The 18,482-nt window shown below is 39.3% G+C and overlaps 1 protein-coding gene across 1 annotated transcript; it reads right to left on the bottom strand.

Moving 5' to 3' along the window:
• Positions 1 to 3,433: 3,433 nt before the first annotated feature.
• LOC114666495 (zinc finger C2HC domain-containing protein 1C-like) lies at positions 3,434 to 8,145 on the bottom strand. Its single transcript, XM_028821391.1, has 2 exons — positions 6,652 to 8,145; positions 3,434 to 3,679 (listed from the first exon to the last, which is right to left on the bottom strand). Exons 1-2 carry the CDS (start codon positions 8,143 to 8,145, stop codon positions 3,434 to 3,436), a joined length of 1,740 nt encoding a protein of 579 aa, XP_028677224.1.
• Between the last annotated feature and the right edge of the window lie 10,337 nt (positions 8,146 to 18,482).

Below are 18,482 nucleotides of genomic sequence, written 5' to 3' on the forward strand. Positions count from 1 at the left end.
TCAACTCACAGCTGCGCGCACCAGTGCGTGTGTGGCGGATGCGTACGGCTGACGTTTTCATTGTCTACCACCTCCGCTAATCATTCTTGAGGCAGATTGAAGACTTAAGTGCCAGCTTAACTGAAAAATTAAAGAAAACATACTAAGTTTTAAAAAAAATCAGTTTTAACGGGAAAAGATGCCGACGAAAGAAGAGAAGCAGCGGGACGCTAGGGTGAAGAGCTGCTCATTAAGCAGCAAGGTCATCAACCTCTGAGCAAACGAATGGTAAACGTACAGAGAAAGAGGATAAATACTATGAATGGTCATGTCAAGTATATTCACTCCACGTTATCGTGCAGTGCGCTGTTACTGGTATTTTGATAAAAGAATCTGAATAACATATAAGAAGCGTATAAATTATTAAACAGTAAAACATTAACATTTAAGAAGTAAAGATACATTGAGTACTACTGTAGTGCTTTCGGGTATAGTACATTTTTTGTTTGCCCATTACATGCATAAATGTATACATTTTTTGGTGTACCTACCCAAGAACACGCGACATGACCCGGCAGTTAAAAATTTATCACTCCAGCAATTTTAACTCTGTTACAAAGTCATCTAATATGGTATTGCAAACGGCAGCGGGAGCGTTTCTATAAACTCAATTTAAACTTACTGTTTACACCGTGCTTTGAAGATGCATAGTATGCGACACGTGTTTCGCCGTAATTGTGGGCTCATTAGGAGTACACAGTCACTGCACTCCCTTACTGGAATCGATCCTCGGACGTAGAGGCGAAGCCCCTAACGTTGTGCTACGGCGTGTGGTTCGTTCATTTGACAGCATGTAGATCGGGGTAATTACATTGCAGGCATTCGTAGTCTGATTCACAATCTGATTGTATGGGTGGTTACCTACCAGGTAACGCTTGTGGTTGGTGAGCAAGTCGGCTAACTTCTGCCACGGTGCCCTCTTTCAGTTGCGAGAAGCAGATCATACAATGGTTGAAATAGTTTAATATATATAGCAAAATCACCGCGCTTTGCAGGGGCGAATATGGTATTGCAAACGGCAGCGTTTCTATAAACTTAATTTGAAGTTACGGTTTATACCTTGCTTTGTTTCATATTCTTTTCCTACTTTATCAATTGTGTAATGTGTTTTTTGAACAGGTTTGATTCATGGAAGTGATCACTCCTGCTGCGTTCAGTCACTTCACGTGAGCCGCTCTCTTGTGTGATGTTGCGATGTCCACGGGTTTATTTAATGTTAGCTAAGACCCGGCAGTTAAAAGTTTCTCGCTACAGCAATTTGAACTCTGTTACAAAGTGATGCAAACTCTCGTTTATACCTCGTGTCTTCTCATTAAACTTGTATCTCGCGAATATGGCATTGCAAACGGCAGCGGGAGCGTTTCTATAAAGTTAATTTAAGGTTAGGTTTATACCGTGCTTTTTTATACTTCGTGTCTTCTCATTAAACTTGTATCTCGCGAATATGGTATTGCAAACGGCAGCGGGAGCGTTTCTATAAAGTAAATTTAGACTTACGGTTTACACCGTGCTTTTTTATACCTCGTGTCTTATGAAGATGCTTGTATGCGTCACTCACTCGCTTCTTATTGTTTCGCTGCCTTGTCAATTGTGTAATGAGTGTTTTCTTCAGCGCTCTTTGGGGCTCCTCCTTCTTTTCTACGTACTGAGTTCACAGTCAGTTCACGTGATTACGTGGGAGGCGTGATGACGCGACACGCAACTCAGTCTCCTACGGCCATCTTGCTGCCTTCCATTACAGTATATGGACAAAAAAGAGGTTCCAGTTATGACCATTACGCGTATAATTTTGAAATGAAACCTGCCTAACTTTTGTAAGTAAGCTGTAAGGAATGAGCCTGCCAATTTTCAGCCTTCCACCTACACGGGAAGTTGGAGAATTAGTGATGAGTCAGTCAGTCAGTCAGTGAGTGAGTGAGTCAGTCAGTCAGTCAGTGAGGGCTTTGCCTTTTATTATTATAGATTATACCATAGAATGCACAGCGTAATAGTAAACTAAATGTAAAAACATTGAACAACAGAGAAAACTAACACTGCAATAGTTCGCTGGCTAAAAACACTTTTTTTAATGAGTTTTAAGCACAGGAGAAAAAAATGAACATTTGAAAAATCCGTAATTTAATAAACCACCAAGAAAAGTAACATTGCAAAAATGCAAGCTATGAACCGATCACTGTAAACAGAAATGAAAACAAAATCAAGCCCAGTGCATTCTTTAACTGCCTTCCTACCTTATGCGTCCAGCTCTCTCTCTCTTGTGTGAGTGTGTCTTTCTCGCGCGCCTGTGTGTGTCTCTCTCTCGCTCTCTCTCTCTTGCTCGCTCGCTGCACAGGAAATGCACAGGGAGAGACTGAACACGTACAAACCGAAAGGGAAACTGGCTTGTTTGTATACCGAGTGTATGGTCGTGAACAGATGCAAAAGTTTGGCGAACTTTTTGGTCGTAAACCGATTTGTATGTGTACCGAGACGTTCGTGAACCAAGGTTCCACTGTACAAGCATACATATCCTGTCATTTCCAATATAAAAAAGTTGCTGAGCACTGCGAGCTGGATCACCCTCAGGGAATCACACCACATGGCCGTAGTGCCGTAACTGACACTCCCTTACAATGCAGGTAATGTGCCTCGGGACTCCATGAGCAACCGCTCATTCGACACAAAGTCAAACCAACAGTACTCAAGGATTTTCCGGAGAGACACAGTACCAAAGGAGTCCAGTCTTCGTCTCAGGTCACTGGATAGCATCCATGTCTCACAACCATATAGCAAGACAGGAAGCACCAGGACTCTAAAGACTTGGACCTTCGTCCTTTTGCATAGATATCGGGAGCGCCACACACCAACCTCACGACCCCCAATGCTCTCCCAATCCGTCTACTGACTTCATAGGAAGATTCACCAGAGACATGAATGTCACTGCCAAGGTAAGTAAACCTCTCGACAATGTCGACACTCTCTCCGCAGACAGACACACACTGCTGATGGCTGTGCCTAAGAGGTCATTAAAGGCCTGGAAATGAAACAGACTGCTAAAAATGCCCCGGTTCCCATGCATGGAATAAGGATAAAAAATTCACAATATTATATTAAATTTCTTTTACTGAATGAAAGAAAAAAAACCAAGTATATCTACAAAATGTCAGTATCATTCTTTTCTTACAGGGCAGATAACTGCAGAATTGTCCATTTTTGAGCATGCCAGCTGCTCTAAATTTCTCCCCCAGCACTAAATCTTGCGTCTCATTTGATGTACCCCTTCAGATTGGCCGATGTTTAATATTGTCCTTAATATTTCCCTTTGTTTTCTGGGTTTGAAAGGACAGACTGTGGATTCTAGATTTGTTGATGTCGCAACTCAACACTTCATGCCACTGGCAATAATAAGTTGCGTTTAATTCCTTTTTATGTTTTTCTTCTTTGGAGGGGGAGGAGGACGACTTTTGACACTCTCACTTTTTGGAATGTGCCGTTCCGCTGCAAAAGATGAATATTTCCGGCTACTCTCTGGGTTATCTTTAGATGGGACCTGAGGTGCTTTAGAAGATTTTCCATCTTTCAGGAGAAGCTTCTGTGTTTTTCGAGATTCCCGAAGAGTATTCACCAAGTTTTCATGCTTCTGCCTCCAGTGCTTTTCCGGCTAAAAAAAAATAAAGATTCAATTTAGAAAAAAAATAGTGACAGAAACAGTGCAAAAGCCACACATCTCCACAGTAGCCTGTGCTTTATCCTCTGTGAAACCTTAAAGAAATGTTATTTATGATCAAAGTATGTGGCATTTGAAATAAAACTAGACTTCTGAATATACCAAAATCCAGACACCAAAAAGTAGGCATTATTTGGTCAATTGTACACAACATGTAATGTTCCACTCTAATTAAGTAGGTAAGAAGATGGATAAATGGAGAAAAAACATGGACTGATTTCTCACGATCACAATCAGTTGTGCGAAATTTAGCACATCTTGTATATTCTAATTTAAAAAATCTTCAGTAAGTTTTTAAGTGTTGAATACTACTAGATGCAACATTTACTTGTTAGTGAACAATTCCACAGTCAATTTTTTGCTTGGGTGGCGCAGTGTGAAGCGCTGCTGCCTCACAGTTAGGAGACATGGGTTCACTTCCCGGGTCCTCCCTGTGTGGAGTTTGCATGTTCTCCCCGTGTCTGCGTGGGTTTCCTCCGGGTGCTCCGGTTTCCTCCCACAGTCCAAAGACATGCAGGTTAGGTGGATTGGCGATTCTAAATTGTACCTAGTGTGTGCTTGGTGTGTGGGTGTGTGCCCTGCCCGGGGTTTGTTTCCTGCCTTGCGCCCTGTGTTGGCTGGGATTGGCTCCAGCAGACCCCCGTGACCCTGTAGTTAGGAAATAGCGGGTTGGATAATGGATGGATGGATGTTTTGCTTGGAAAATCATTACTGTGTGGTGTGGGTGGGTATTGGCATTTTGGATTAGTTTTGGCCATTTGTTCAGCAAGTCCTTAAGCATGGCCTTCTGAAAATTTTAAAAAGCTAACAATATTGTCTTTTTTTGTTACAAATGGAGGAACTTACATGGTTGTTAAACACTACTGCTTTGGTCAAAAAGGTACAGTACCAACTCTACTTGCTAACAACACTTAAAAATTCCTTTTATGGCTGTTCCATAGGATGCACTCTGACATACTGTATCAGTGGGTGGTATGTGAGCTGCACAAAAAATAACTGAACACAATTTGTCCTCACTAGAAGACATTTTTAGATTACAATGCCTTCACAAAGCCACCACTGGCCCTTGCCACCAGCTTTATGCCTTGTTCCTTTCTGGGAGATGCTACAGGGCCATAAAAACCCTGAGCTCCAGCCTCAAAAATAGTTTTTATCCTTAAACTAAACATGGTGAAAAAACTGACCCCCTGCTTAAAATTTCAAGGACCTTACATATAATTTTGTGTTGTTGTTGTGTGTGTTTTCTTTTTTTTTTTTAAGATTTAATCGTTCTGTTGGTGAAGTAGCTAAAGCTTTTCAGTCGTCAGTCAGTCATTTATTTACCAACCCGCTATATCCTACACAGGGTCATGGGGGTCCGCTGGAGCCAATCCCAGTCAGCACAGGGCGCAAAGCAGGAACAAAGCCCACCGCAGGGTACACACACACACACACACACTAGGGACAATTTAGAATCACCAATGCACCTAACCTGCATGTCTTTGGAGTGTGGGAGGAATCCGGAGCACCCGGAGGAAACCCACACAGACACGGGGAGAACCTTTTCAGCCATTTTCCCACTTAACAATAATTATCATTATTAAAATACAGTCAGGTTATAAAACTCCATAGAAAAGGGTAAATTAATAGGAAAAAAGAGAATTGGATATTTAAAGTTATTACAATATACATCTAAGTTACTTACAAATGCAAATCTTGCACTAAAGTGTTTTTGAAAGAAAACATCCAGTTTATTAAACATTAAGATCAATTAAAGTAAAATAAATCACAGTCCCCCAGGCCAAAACTTGAGGATCACTACTGTAATGTATCCTGTGCTCACTTTCAGCTTTTTTTGTACATTATGACTCATTGTTGTGTATTTAAGTTAACCGTTAGAATAAATTCGGACGTTCTTGACACCTTTTCTAATACTATCTAGCATATTACGGCTATCTCTCTCACCCCCTTCACTACCTAATAGCTAATGTGTGACGAGTGTACTGGTGTAATAATGGCAGCTGCCGCATCATCCAGGTGAGTGCTACTCATTGGTGGCGGCTGAAAAGGTGTTCCCCTCTGTCTACGTGCTTTGAGTAGTGAGAAGAGCAATATATAAATGTAATCAATCATTATTATTAATAATCCTTTATGATATTAACATTTTCCAGTTTGTAGGCAAATAAGGTTTGTTGGTAATAATTTTTGCAAATATCGCTGGTAAATCTCCGCATTTCTCACTGTTTTTCTCTCTGTTTCTGAACTTATTTACTAGTTGGTAAGTAGTTATTTATTTAAAGCGCTTCTGTAAAAAACCAAATTTTCCCTGGGGACAAATAAAGTTCTGTCTATCTAAAGGCTGTCTACTGAACAGTGCTGGTGTGTACCAGCTGTTCATGTATTACCAGTCACTTTGATTTAACATGCACTCTGCACCTTATTCTACACACTTTTTTTTTTTTGCAGTAAACGTATGTTAGACTATTTCAGGTTTTGGGCAAAGCCAATATACATACAGCTTTAGTTTGTTTTTCGAGTGACAGCCAATTGTTTTTTAAAACTTAATAACTACTATATAAAAAACTAAATGTATGAACTTACAAGTGGTATTGCCACCATCGTATACAGTAAATGTCTTTTTCTGGGTTTTTGGGAGTAAGGCAGACATTAAATAGCAGATCATCACATTCATCTACACTCACATATACCTCTCCAGTTTAAGTTGTCTTTTGACTGACACAGAATGTTTTTTTGGAAGTGGGTCTGAAAATGGGAAAGTATGAAGAAAACCCACGTGAACTCTCTAAGGGATACACTGACCTGGCTGAGCACACCTAGAACAGCAAAGACCCATCAACACCTTCATAAGAAATGTTTAACAGAAAATTATGAACTGATCACTAAATAAAGTGTTTTAGTAATGATACCTGTGGTACTGTAGGAAATGTCTTCTGTTGTTTGTTGAATTTTTCAATATCTGTCCCTTGAATTCTGTACTTAAAAGAATCAAACAATTTCCTTTTGGTGTTAAACAACTTCACACAAACATTTTCGTGCTTCTCCACTCGATGAGCATCAAACTTCCGGTTGCAGTAGGGACATGCCACCCGCTGACGATCTCCAGACACTAATTCCCCTTCCATCTCCTTTGCCGCATCTGCTGCCTTTTCATACTCTACATAGCTGCTCTTGGATTCATAGTCGTATGCCTGGTCACCCTTAACGTACCTTGCATTCTCAGTCATGGCCAAGTCTGCTGCTTGTGAGTCTTGCTTTTGGTGAATAACATAAGGGCTATAATTAAGAAGAGGCTTGTTCAATTCATTTGACTTTTTGCCACAGGATGCGTTTTGCATTTTTTCTGCAATTTCGTTATATGTGGTTAAATATTTATTGTAGTCCACTTCTGAAGAAACATATTCAGGGTTTGTTTCCCTCCAGTGCTGCTCATGGATTTTTCGAATGTTACTTCCTTGTCTATACTGATCTCCTACTCCTCCTCCTCCTCCTCCATGGCTCTTGAACGACCCCTGATATTCATATCTCCACTCCGGTTTTGACTCTTCCAGCAGGCTATCATCAAAGTATCGTGCTTGGCATCGTTTCCGTTGAGTCCTTTCTTTTATTTCTTTCCTTTCTTGTTCTTCTCTCTGATTCCTTCTGACATTGTTTTGTGACCTCCACAGCTTTTCATAGAGGAGGGCTTTATCCCTTTGAATCTTCTCTTCTAGGACTTGCTCCATTTCTTCTGCATACCTTTGCTGTTCCCTTACCATCTCTGACTTAGTAGGCCCACCTCGGTAAGCACCATATTGAGAAGCAGCAGGACTCTGATCATCTTGATTGCAAACTGCCAAATGGCTCCTTGCAGCACTCATATTGGAACTTTCAGAGGACTCTGCAGATGCAGATGGCATAAATGAGGATTTCCTGGCGGCCTCCCCAAATTTTCCTCCTTTTTGATTAAACGTGTGGTTTAGGCAGGCAGCTTTTTTGTAGTAAACAGGCTTTAACGGATAGGCTCGATCCACTCCAGCTGTCTTCTTGGAAGTTGAAATAGGTGTTGGTGAATACTTTATATGCTCAGCGTGATTATACCTAAACTGAGACCCAGCAGAGCTGTAGCCCCTGTGCAGCACACCTGTTTGTTGGTTGTTCACCATTTTGTAATCTGGTGAAAGATTCTGGTGACCGAAGGTGTTTCTTACTCTGGACAGTGCTGCCTGTTGCTGTCGGTCATAAAGAGCGAGCATTTTTCTTTCCTTTTCTTGAAGTGGACTCTCCTGGTAATGCACGTACTGGGGTTTTGATATTTGCCAACCATTTTGGCCCATAGACAGGAACTGAGAAGGCTGTATGTTTTTATGATATGGAGGCCGGGAGCCAGCATAAGGATATGACGTCGTCCTCAGGTGAGCCATTCAGATACACTTTTTTGAAGAGATCTTATGGATTTAAAAACACAAGCATATTGATAAAAGACCAAAATACTTACATGTCAAGAGTCGTACAGAAGAGTTTGCAGAATTCACAAAATGCACAATCATCTTATTAAAGTCTAACCAACAATCATCTAATCCTCTCCACCTTTACATATACATAACCTCTGGTGATACCACCACCAAACAGATTTTACTTTAGTGTTCTTTCCAGCAAACAAAAAGAGCCAACATGCACAAGCCACATGCATTTTACCTTGCTTTAGAAGAATTTCGTCCCACTCCTAATTACATCACAGATGTTTGAAGACATTCACTTATGCATATTGCCATAGCATCATAATGGGTTGAGGCCTGAACTTTGGTCAGTCCAATCCTTTCTTTTTTCACTTGTAGATTTGCTTTTCTGCTTAGCATTATTGTCCGGGTGCATGATCCAATTTCACTGAGTTTCACTGTTTCCCTTAGAATACTGTGGAGTCAATTAAGAGTTTTCGATGGAAACAATAGTTATGAAACATCCAGGGTTTGAAGGGTAATCTCTCTGGATTTTGTGTTTTATACTTGGAATGAGATTATTGTGGTGATAAACATGGTGATATGCATAAAGATCAAATATCTCCACTTTCTCCTCATCTGTTGGGAGGACATTGTGCCAAAAGTCTAGTGGTTCATTAAGATGCAAAATGAGAACCTAAAACTCTGTTGCCAAGTTCCTTTTAAAGGGAAGGGTCTTTCTTCTCATTAATCTTCTGTGAAAGTCAGAATTTCTTAGCTTTTCTCTGATGGTACAGTCATAAACTGTTACATTTACCAGGGTGACAGAAGTATATATATTAAAATGTTAAGAGTGATGTCCCACACTGGTCAGTGCTTGGGCTGCTTCTATTTTTAATATATATAAATGACCTAGATAGGAATATAAACAACAAGCTGGTTAAGTTTGCAGTTGATAGCAAGCTAGATGGACTGTTAGATGATCTAGAATGTGTTAAATCATTAAAGAGGGACTTGAGTGTTTTGTGGCAGATTAAATTTAATGTATGTAAATTTAAGTTATTACATGTGGGAAATAGAAATGTTAGATTTGAATACACAATGTAATGGTTATGAGAAGGACCTAGAAGTCATATTGAACTCGTCACTGTCACTGTGTTCAGAAGCCATCAATAAGACTAACAAAATGTCAGATTATATAGGGCCCTGATAAATCCAGGGAGGTTATACTCAAGATTTATAATGCACTAGTGAGGCTGCAGCCGGAGTACTTTGTGCAAAAAAGACATAGCAGCTCTAGAAAAAGTCCAGAAAAGAGTATATGCGGAAAGCGAAGATTTAAGGAGTTCAACTTTTTATGTATAAGCAAAGGAGAATAAGAGGTGTTACAATTGAAGTGCTTAAAATTATGAAAGGAATTAGTACAGTGGATCAAGATTATTACTTTAACACTAGAATTACCAAAGCCTACAAAAAAACTCGTAAATTGCAGAGGAACTTCATCATTGCTTCTTACAAGAAAAGGCAATGGAAAAAGTAAAGGAGGATGTAACATCGACAAGCTTCTGTTCCAAGACAGCCGCCTCCCCTAGGAAAGCAAACTCAGTCAGTCAGTGTCAAGCGCCCCTTCAATAATAATAATAATAAATTACATTTATATAGCACTTTTCTCAGTACTCAAAGCGACATCCACACAGGGAGGAACTGGGAAGGGAACCCACAATCTTCCACAGTCTCCTTACTGCAAAGCAGCAGCACTACCACTGCGCCACCTGTGAGGATAATGTAATAGGAACCACAACATAGAGAGAAGTGTGTGGATTGCAACAGGTACACATGTCACAAATATAGGAAGGACGGTCCTTGGATGTGTGGGAACTGTTAACATTTGAATCTGATGATTACATATAGTGCGGAACTGACCTCTCTGTACTGTTCTTTCCTTTGCGTGTCCTGGAATACAAAAGAAACACCATCATACACCAAAATGTGGAGACTGGGCAAGATCGGAAAAAAACAAACAAACCACGTGGTCACTGATTACTGAACTGCAAAAAGGTATGCGAATGAATATGAATAATGTTGCATCCGTGCCACAGTGTTTTCCGAAATGTACTATACAGGTCATAAAATTAGTTATTCTAAATATCAGATAACCTTATGTCTCTGTTTTTTGTCAGTGCGGCTTTGACATCATGGACCATAAGGCGCATACTAATTCAGTGTGAGCAGGAACACTCAATAAAACTGAATTTAAAAAAATTAAGTGACAATGAGATACAAATAAGACAGATTCAGCAGTGTTTGTGTGTCAGCTTTTATCCATCCAGATCAGAGAATTTCCAGTTCCATTGTCTCAAAACACCACTCATATCTCCAGTTATTCCCAGTTTCAGATAAAAAGTAACAGCGTCAGATCCTTGGAGTGTAAGGGGGGTGTTGGTGGTAGTATGTTCACTAATTCTCCAACTTCCCGTGTAGGTGGAAGGCTGAAATTTGGCAGGCTCATTCCTTACAGCTTACTTACAAAAGTTAGGCAGGTTTCATTTCGAAATTCAAAGCGTAATGGTCATAACTGGAACATATTTTTTGTCCATACACTGTAATGGAGGAGGCGGAGTCACGTATCGCGTCATCACGCCTCCTACGTAATCACGTGAACTAAAAACAAGGAAGACATTTACAGCACGAGTCACACGCGGGAACGAAGGTAAATGACGTTAATTTTTGACTGTCTTTTAATACTGTGTAAGCATACATATTAACACATGTCCAATTAAACGTGTGCATTTACGGGGTGATTTCTCAGGCTTAAAAGCTCGCCTTTTACTAAAAAGGTAAATGCAAAACTATTTTCAATCAGTTTATTGAAACGCTCCCGTTAAGGATTGCAATAACATATTCGCGAGATAAAAGAACGAAGTGGGGGGAAATGGAGGAACAGCCGCAAACAGCGAAGAGCAAAAAATTAATTAAACAATTGAGAACGGAGCGAGTTAAGCATACAAGCATGTTCATAAGGGAAACAAAGCACGGTGTAAAACGTAAGTTTAAATTAAGTTTATAGAAACTCTCCCGCTGCGGATTGCAATAACATATTCGCGAGATAAACGTTTAATGAGAAGACACGAGGTATAAACGAACCACACGCCGTGGCGCAACGTTAGGGGCAACAGTTTCAACCATTCTATGATCTGCTTCTTGCAACTGAAAGACGGCACATGGCGGATGTTAGCCGACTTGCTGACCGCAATGTTAGGGGCTTCAACTATGGCGCTGACGCCACATCTCAGTGCCAACACTTTGCAGACTATACTTAAAAGACACGCCCTCCTCACTGGACAGTTAAAAAGACCAATCAAACTAACGATGACATCAAGTATTACCCAATCAAAAGTAGGAAAGGAGGCATCTTCATAAAATGCGTGTGGGATGATTTGCATGACACGCTGCTTTAAAAAAAAAATGATAAAAAAAATACGGGATAAATCCCGTCCAGTATTGATTCAAAACGGGACGCGCAATTTCATTCTCAAACGCGGCACGATTCCGTATTTTAAAGGACGGGTGGCAACCCTACAGTGCCAGGTAACCACCCATACAATCAGATTGTGATTCAGACTAGGAATGCAATGAATGTAATTACCCCGATCTACATACAAGGCGAAAGTCTTGCAACATTCAAAGATGATGGTTTGGGATAATTAGTACTTATTAAGTACACCATGGAACATAAAAGAGCTTATGAAGCCTTGAACCAAAAAAAGCAAGATCTCAGAGATCGTAAAAAAAAAATAGGAGGTAATGTCGTTTTACTCGCTGTAGATTTTAGTCAAACATTACCAGTTATTCCACGAGGGAGACCAGCAGATGAACTCAACGCGTGTTTAAAATCCATGCTTCTCCCACGGTCGGTTATATGTCGCGTGTTCTCGGGTAGGTACACCAAAAAATGTATACATTTAAGCATGTAATGGGCAAACAAAAAATGAGGTATACCCGAAGGCACTGCAGTAGTACTCAATGTAACTTTACTTCTTAAATGTTAATGTTTTACTGTTTAATAATTTATACGCTTCTTATATATTGTTCAAATTCTTTTATCAAAATACCACTGACAGCGCAATGCACGATAATATGGAGTGAATACACCATACGCATCTGCCCACGGCCGCCCTGGTGTGCGCAGATAGGAGTTGATTCTAAAATAAAATAAACATAAAAAGAGTAATACAATCATCACCCATAAAGCGGATAGCAGACGTGACGTATTATATGTGTACCACATTTCAAGTCAATAGGTGAAACGGTTTGCAAGCTACAGGTGATTTCAAATCCTGGACAGACCAATGAAAAGCCACGGTAGCAAATTATAGAAGAAGATTTTACTGTTTAATAATTTATATTTATATGAAATGTGCTTCTTATATATTACTTCATATTCTCATATGATAATGATGTTAATGTTGTTTATATTGATTTCTATGTTATTGTAAGTGCATCTATGTGTGTATATGTATGTATGTATGTATGTATGTGTATATATATATATATATATATATATATATATATATATAAAACTAATATATATATAAAAAATATATGTGTATATGTATATATAATATATCTGTATATGTGTGTATATGTGTGTGTATATGTGTATATGTATATATATATGACAGCAACACTCATAACAATGACAACACAATTACATTGACAATCATGTTACGTTATTTTTAAAATGTTTCCTTTACTTTTTCATAACCTCTTTAACACACTACTTCTCCGCTGCGAAGCGTGGGTATTTTGCTAGTTGTATAATATTCACAATAACAGCAGCTCTGTACTCAAAATGGACTTTTGATTACAAGTCAGCAGTTCTTACCGCTACGCCATAGAAGCTGTTGTATTATTCTTGTACCTTTTGTGAAAGTATTAATTTGATTTTTGGACTTCAGGCTTCACACAGTATATAGTTTATGTCTAGATTTTGTCATTTATTACTAAAATATGAAAAACATTTCTGTTTTAATGATGTGCTCACACAGATTATTGTAGAAACAGAGCACACATGAAATGCATGTGTTCCAAATAACAATCTATTATTTCCCCTATACAACTCTAGGTACCTGACTCCCAGATAATAAAGGCTGGAACTGGGAGAACTTTGTGCTCGTTCTGCGGGGGTGGGGAGATGGAATAGCAGACTGCCTGCTGCTTGTCTTGATTAGCACATTTACAAGACAAAAGACGCTGACAGAGAGGTGCCAAGGGATTTAAGGTGGGATGGGTTTACGAGTAGGCTTTGGTAATTCTAGTGTTAAAATGACTTCAGTATGATCATGGAAACACAAAAATGGAAACTTGTTAAGGATAAATTTCACACAAACATTAGGAAGTTTTTCTTTACACATAAAACCATTGACACATGGGATAAATTACCAAGTGATGTGATGGACAGTTGAATTTTATGGGCCTTCAAAGCTCAACTTGATGTTATTTTTAGGATTGGCAAAGTTTGTTGTGCTGAATGGCCTGTTCTCATCCAAATTCTTCTAATGTTCTATAGATCTCCAGATGATAAACTTGTGCATTTATAGTTCTTTCCCTGGAGTATTATATACTTACATGAAATATTGCCAATTGCCTAGAATGTTCTCCCTTTCTAAATAATCTTCCTCAATGTAGAGTGATGGACTTCATGTTGTGTTTTGTCATTGGCACGTTGCTAACACAAACTTTAAGAGTTCAGGCTGGACCACAGAGGGTTCTTCTTTTATTCAGAGGTGACAGCATTTTATAATCATCAGATAATCAAGTGATTAGCAGCACCTGGGTCTAATTTGTTTAATGTACTACGGTGTACTTACGTTTTCACATATGACTTTCTGTACGTTGGCTTTTTTTGTTATTGAGTAAATTATTATAAAGCAAAATCTCTTACATGTTCTTTGTCATGTAAAGTTAGATGTGTCTAATTGTAGGATTTGTTGATTGTTAGTTTTGTCCTTATCTGTAAAACAATTGAAGTGAATAAATATTACTTAGCATGCCCCCCAAAATAATCTCCCCCCAATTTGATGCACATACTTCCAGACGTGTAACAATTTCTCCACCTCTTGGATCATTATTTGCTGCAACTATACTATGACCTTCAACTGAATGTATCCTTGGGATGTTCCATGTGGCCCTCCTTTAGGCTGTGACAGGCCATACCAGGAGTAAACCAGATGCCTCACTGCAGACTGACTAGATTATAAAGGATCAATAGTCCCCTAAAGAGAATATTGTCTGCAGAATAACAAAGGTGTGTATTTCTAGCGCTTACTTTGTGTACATAGAAGGCATTTGTCATATTAATGAAACCACTTCACTGAGGCAGACACATGGAGTAACTCCTTTTAGGGAGATTTTAAAGTCAATTTGAAGCTTAAGCTGAATTTAAATATGTCTGACTAAGTGATTTCATTCATTTTTCAGCTGAAGATGAGGTGGCACTGTCACACAGTGGCTATCGTTGTGCCTTACTGCAGTTGAAGCATTGGTTCCATTTCTTTCCTTTGGGGCAGAATTTGCACATTCTTCCCATTTGCTTACTGTGTTTCTTCAAGGGACTCAAGTTTCCTTCCAAAAATGAGCTGTTTTAGGTATTTTAATCATTATAGTGAGTTTGAGAATGTGAGTGGTTTGTACCAGGATCAAATGGGGTCCTGCCAAGGGTGGATTCCCCTTCAATTACGTGTCACTTAACAAGAACCGGACTGAAATGGAGTGAGTGTGAATGGATGAAGTCAAAGATCTATCTATGGGATAAGATCTAAAAACATTAAAATCTGTTCATTTGATCCCTTTCTTTCTAGTATATCAACAAAAAGAACAGCATTCAAAAACAGACTTCTGTCTACCTTTGTTCTCAAGCTCCTTTCAGCTCCTACCAATCATTAAGAATCCGAAGTATTTCTGATTTTGGAGGGACAATGACAATGGTAGAGAAAGCACAACTTTGGATTTCTTCTCTACATTTATTGTCATATTTTGTGTCTCTTTTCTACTCTTTCTTCTTGGATTTTCTAATATAAAATCTTTGAAAAGCCCTCTTAGGATCTGGAAACCATAGTAGATGCAAAACCTGAATTAAAAAACAAAGACAGCAAATCTCCAAATACTCTCCTGCAGGCTACAGGCAGAATAACATGAATATGGGCTCCAGCGACAGCAGAATCAAGCAAGACTATATCATTCTGGGGTTCTGTGGAAGTGGGGTGGGGGGGGGGGGGGGGGGGGTTACAACATCTTTACAAACAACTCAGTATTTTCAGTCTATCTTTTTCATTCACTTAACTAACTGATAAATTATTCTGAAATTTCATTCAGTCATTTTTCAACTGACAGTACCTTATCAGGTTCCAAAACATGCTCAGGAAGATTTCTCCAGACTCCCAGCACTCTCTGTGTCATGTGAAATCAAAGAAAAAGGAAACTAAGCCAACACCATCAAAGTGAATGCTCCTCAGACATTTGGTTCTGTAGAATGGCCTGTTCTTGATCATTTAATACTGAATTAGATAAATGGATGGAAGCTAATGCCGGCCTCACTAGGACACCAGTGCATTTCATGACTGACTCGCACATGAATGCACAGTAATCCATACTCTCACAGTCTTTATTTAGAGCTGCCATTTTTCCTAAAATGAGGAGGAAAACAGGAATCCCTCGAGAAAAACCCACACTGACACAAGGAAAAGTTGCAAGCTCCTAATCAATTAGGTGTAGAATTTCAAATCGGGACACTGCATTCATGAGGTAGAACAGGTAACTAGAGTGCCACCTTGCCACCCCAATGGTTAACACATAAAGTAATATTTACTGTACAAAAATACAAACACACATTTACATTTAAAACAGTAAAAGGAAAGGGAGCTGAAAATAAAAATGACTTACATGGAAAAGTCACTTCAGCCATGCAGATCATCACTTTTTGAGCCCAAAATAATCTAGGAATTAAAAATACTCAATATACTGTACTGCTTTTATTTACAAAAATGCTGCAATCTATGACTTTTGGTGTTAGCAAGAACTAATATTATATTAAAAAATCCTTACTTACTTGCATACAAGTAATGAAAGCTACACAGTTTAAAGCAAAGCAGTCAATTCTTAGGACCTATGCAACAGACTCCAACTGCCTCAGGGTCTACCTGGGGGCAAATGGGTGGAGAAAACTAATGAATGTTGGCACTTGTTTAACACTCACTGAACGGCCATTATCATAACTCACTCACCCTACTACATCTGGACTGGGAGGAGCCTCAGGCCACCTAGGAGTTTTATTGATTCTTGAGGCTGCACCAGTGTGTATGGGGTGTGGGGGCGTTCTGCTTTATTATTACACAAAAGAAGTAGGAAAATGTTCATTAAAATACCCTTGTTTAAAATAGAAGAATGTTTCATTTAATATTATTTGATATACATATGTGCTTTATCTATTCCACCCTGAAATATTAGGTTCATTTCATCCTTTAGGGTGGTACAATCCAGAAGCCAGTCCAAGAACTAAAAGGTCTGCTTTTGCTTCCACCAATTACTTCCAGCTTTATTGTCCATAGTGTGCAATGGTTAACTACTCCTCACAACTATACCCAATTTTAGTTGGAGATGCATCATGTGGGTAGCACTGCACATCTCACTGGAACTGACCACAGTCTGCTGGTGAAAGCTTGGGTCAGAATGTTGAGAGAATTGCTTTATGATTGTATGCCATTATGTCGCCACTGTATTGTTAAATCAGGCACACTAGAATGAGCTGCAGAGTAGACATACTGTATCTCGTAATTTATATTTGGCACAAAGCAGTGGTTTGTCCTTTTCTGCAGTATTTCCAGTACTTGGCCTCCAGCCCTTTAATCAGGACTAGTGATGAGCAAACTCCACTGCGTTCGATTCAACTCAGGTTTGGCGAAAAGGTGGAAAGGTTATACTCTGTGAAATGCACTCAAGTCAATTTGGATGGAGAAACTAAACTAGTTTTGAATGGATTATAATAGTGTAATGATCATTTAAGTATTCCTGACGACTGAAGTATCCCTGCCAACTATGCTGGAATGATTTGTGTGGCCAAAGATATGACCTGAGCTGTGAGGCGGCAGTGCTAACTACTAACCACCACTAAAATTAAAATCTAATCTTATCTTTTACCTCTCATCTTTTGAATCCCTATCACTAAAACTAACTAACACTAACAGAGGAAAGACACAACATAAACTGAATCTATGCAGAACAAGAAAGTGTTTTCATAATATTCCCATTAAGGTCAAGTAATGTGTCCCTCAAGTGAAAATACTGAGAGTTTTTTTAATGGATGTGATGAGTAAATCAGGCTGGAGTGCCAATACGCCGTAATTTTTTCACGTATGCATGAATTAGATCGGGCAGTACCTTAAAGTATGAGGTGGAGTATGCTTACAGTATGCATGCATGAAAGTTCTGTGATGTGCAATGCAAATCTGGCAGGAAGTGCGGACTGTGTAGTGACATCCCAGTTCTATATTGGCCGCTACAGTTCTCCAATGTCACGCTGGCTTCTCAAAGCATCATGGGGAGCCAAGGAAAAATTGGCTTCTGTTTTTCTGGCAACAATTACAAGCTCTTCCAAGGGTTTTTCCAAGTATGCTACAAGACATAACCCTTCCAGCATGGCAATCTGGACACACTTGAAGCATATATGGCCTGAATGGTTATGTTTCATTTTGATTATTTCTTCTTTAAGGATGAAAAAATGTAAATAGCTATGATGAATAGCTACAATGGTGGGCATTGTTTTATACTGCACCAAATGGCTCATCGAGAAAATGACTGACGTGCAGATTTGGTGGTTCTGGTCTTATAACAGTGTAGTAGCACCACATTATGTATTTGCCGCTTGTCTGTCCAGTCTGCTTGTGCAGGCAAAGAAGATAGCCCATACGAGCTTTTTATGGAATAGACAGGTGATTGACATTGGCACCCCTGAAGGCTGGATGTCCAGTTTCTGAGGTAATTTGCATAAATCACACCATTTTCTGAAAGGAGAAGGGAGGACAGCACTCGGAGGATAAAGACTGACAAGCCAGATAAATGGATTGGCATCTGCACTGGCCATGTTAAAGGAACTACAGCTATGAAGACCTGTCTAGATAAGTGAAAACCGACACTTGTTTCCAGGGACGGTAATCCTGTGAACCCTGCATTGTTTTTAGTTACATCTAGCGGTCCTGGATGAGCCCATTGAAGTTCTTTTTTTACTATGGCACAGCACTGACTGTGGAAACATGCTACATTAAAAA

This window comes from Erpetoichthys calabaricus, chromosome 16 (assembly GCF_900747795.2).
Source record: "Erpetoichthys calabaricus chromosome 16, fErpCal1.3, whole genome shotgun sequence".
In the NCBI taxonomy this organism is placed as follows: Eukaryota; Metazoa; Chordata; class Cladistia; order Polypteriformes; family Polypteridae; genus Erpetoichthys; species Erpetoichthys calabaricus.

Coding starts and splice junctions, on each gene's coding strand:
- LOC114666495 (XM_028821391.1), bottom strand. CDS start 8,145: ATGGCTCACCTGAGGACGACGTCATATCCTTATGCTGGCTCCCGGCCT. Junction 3,680..6,651: donor CATTTCCTACAGTACCACAG/GTATCATTACTA, acceptor ATTTTTTTTTAG/CCGGAAAAGCACTGGAGGCA.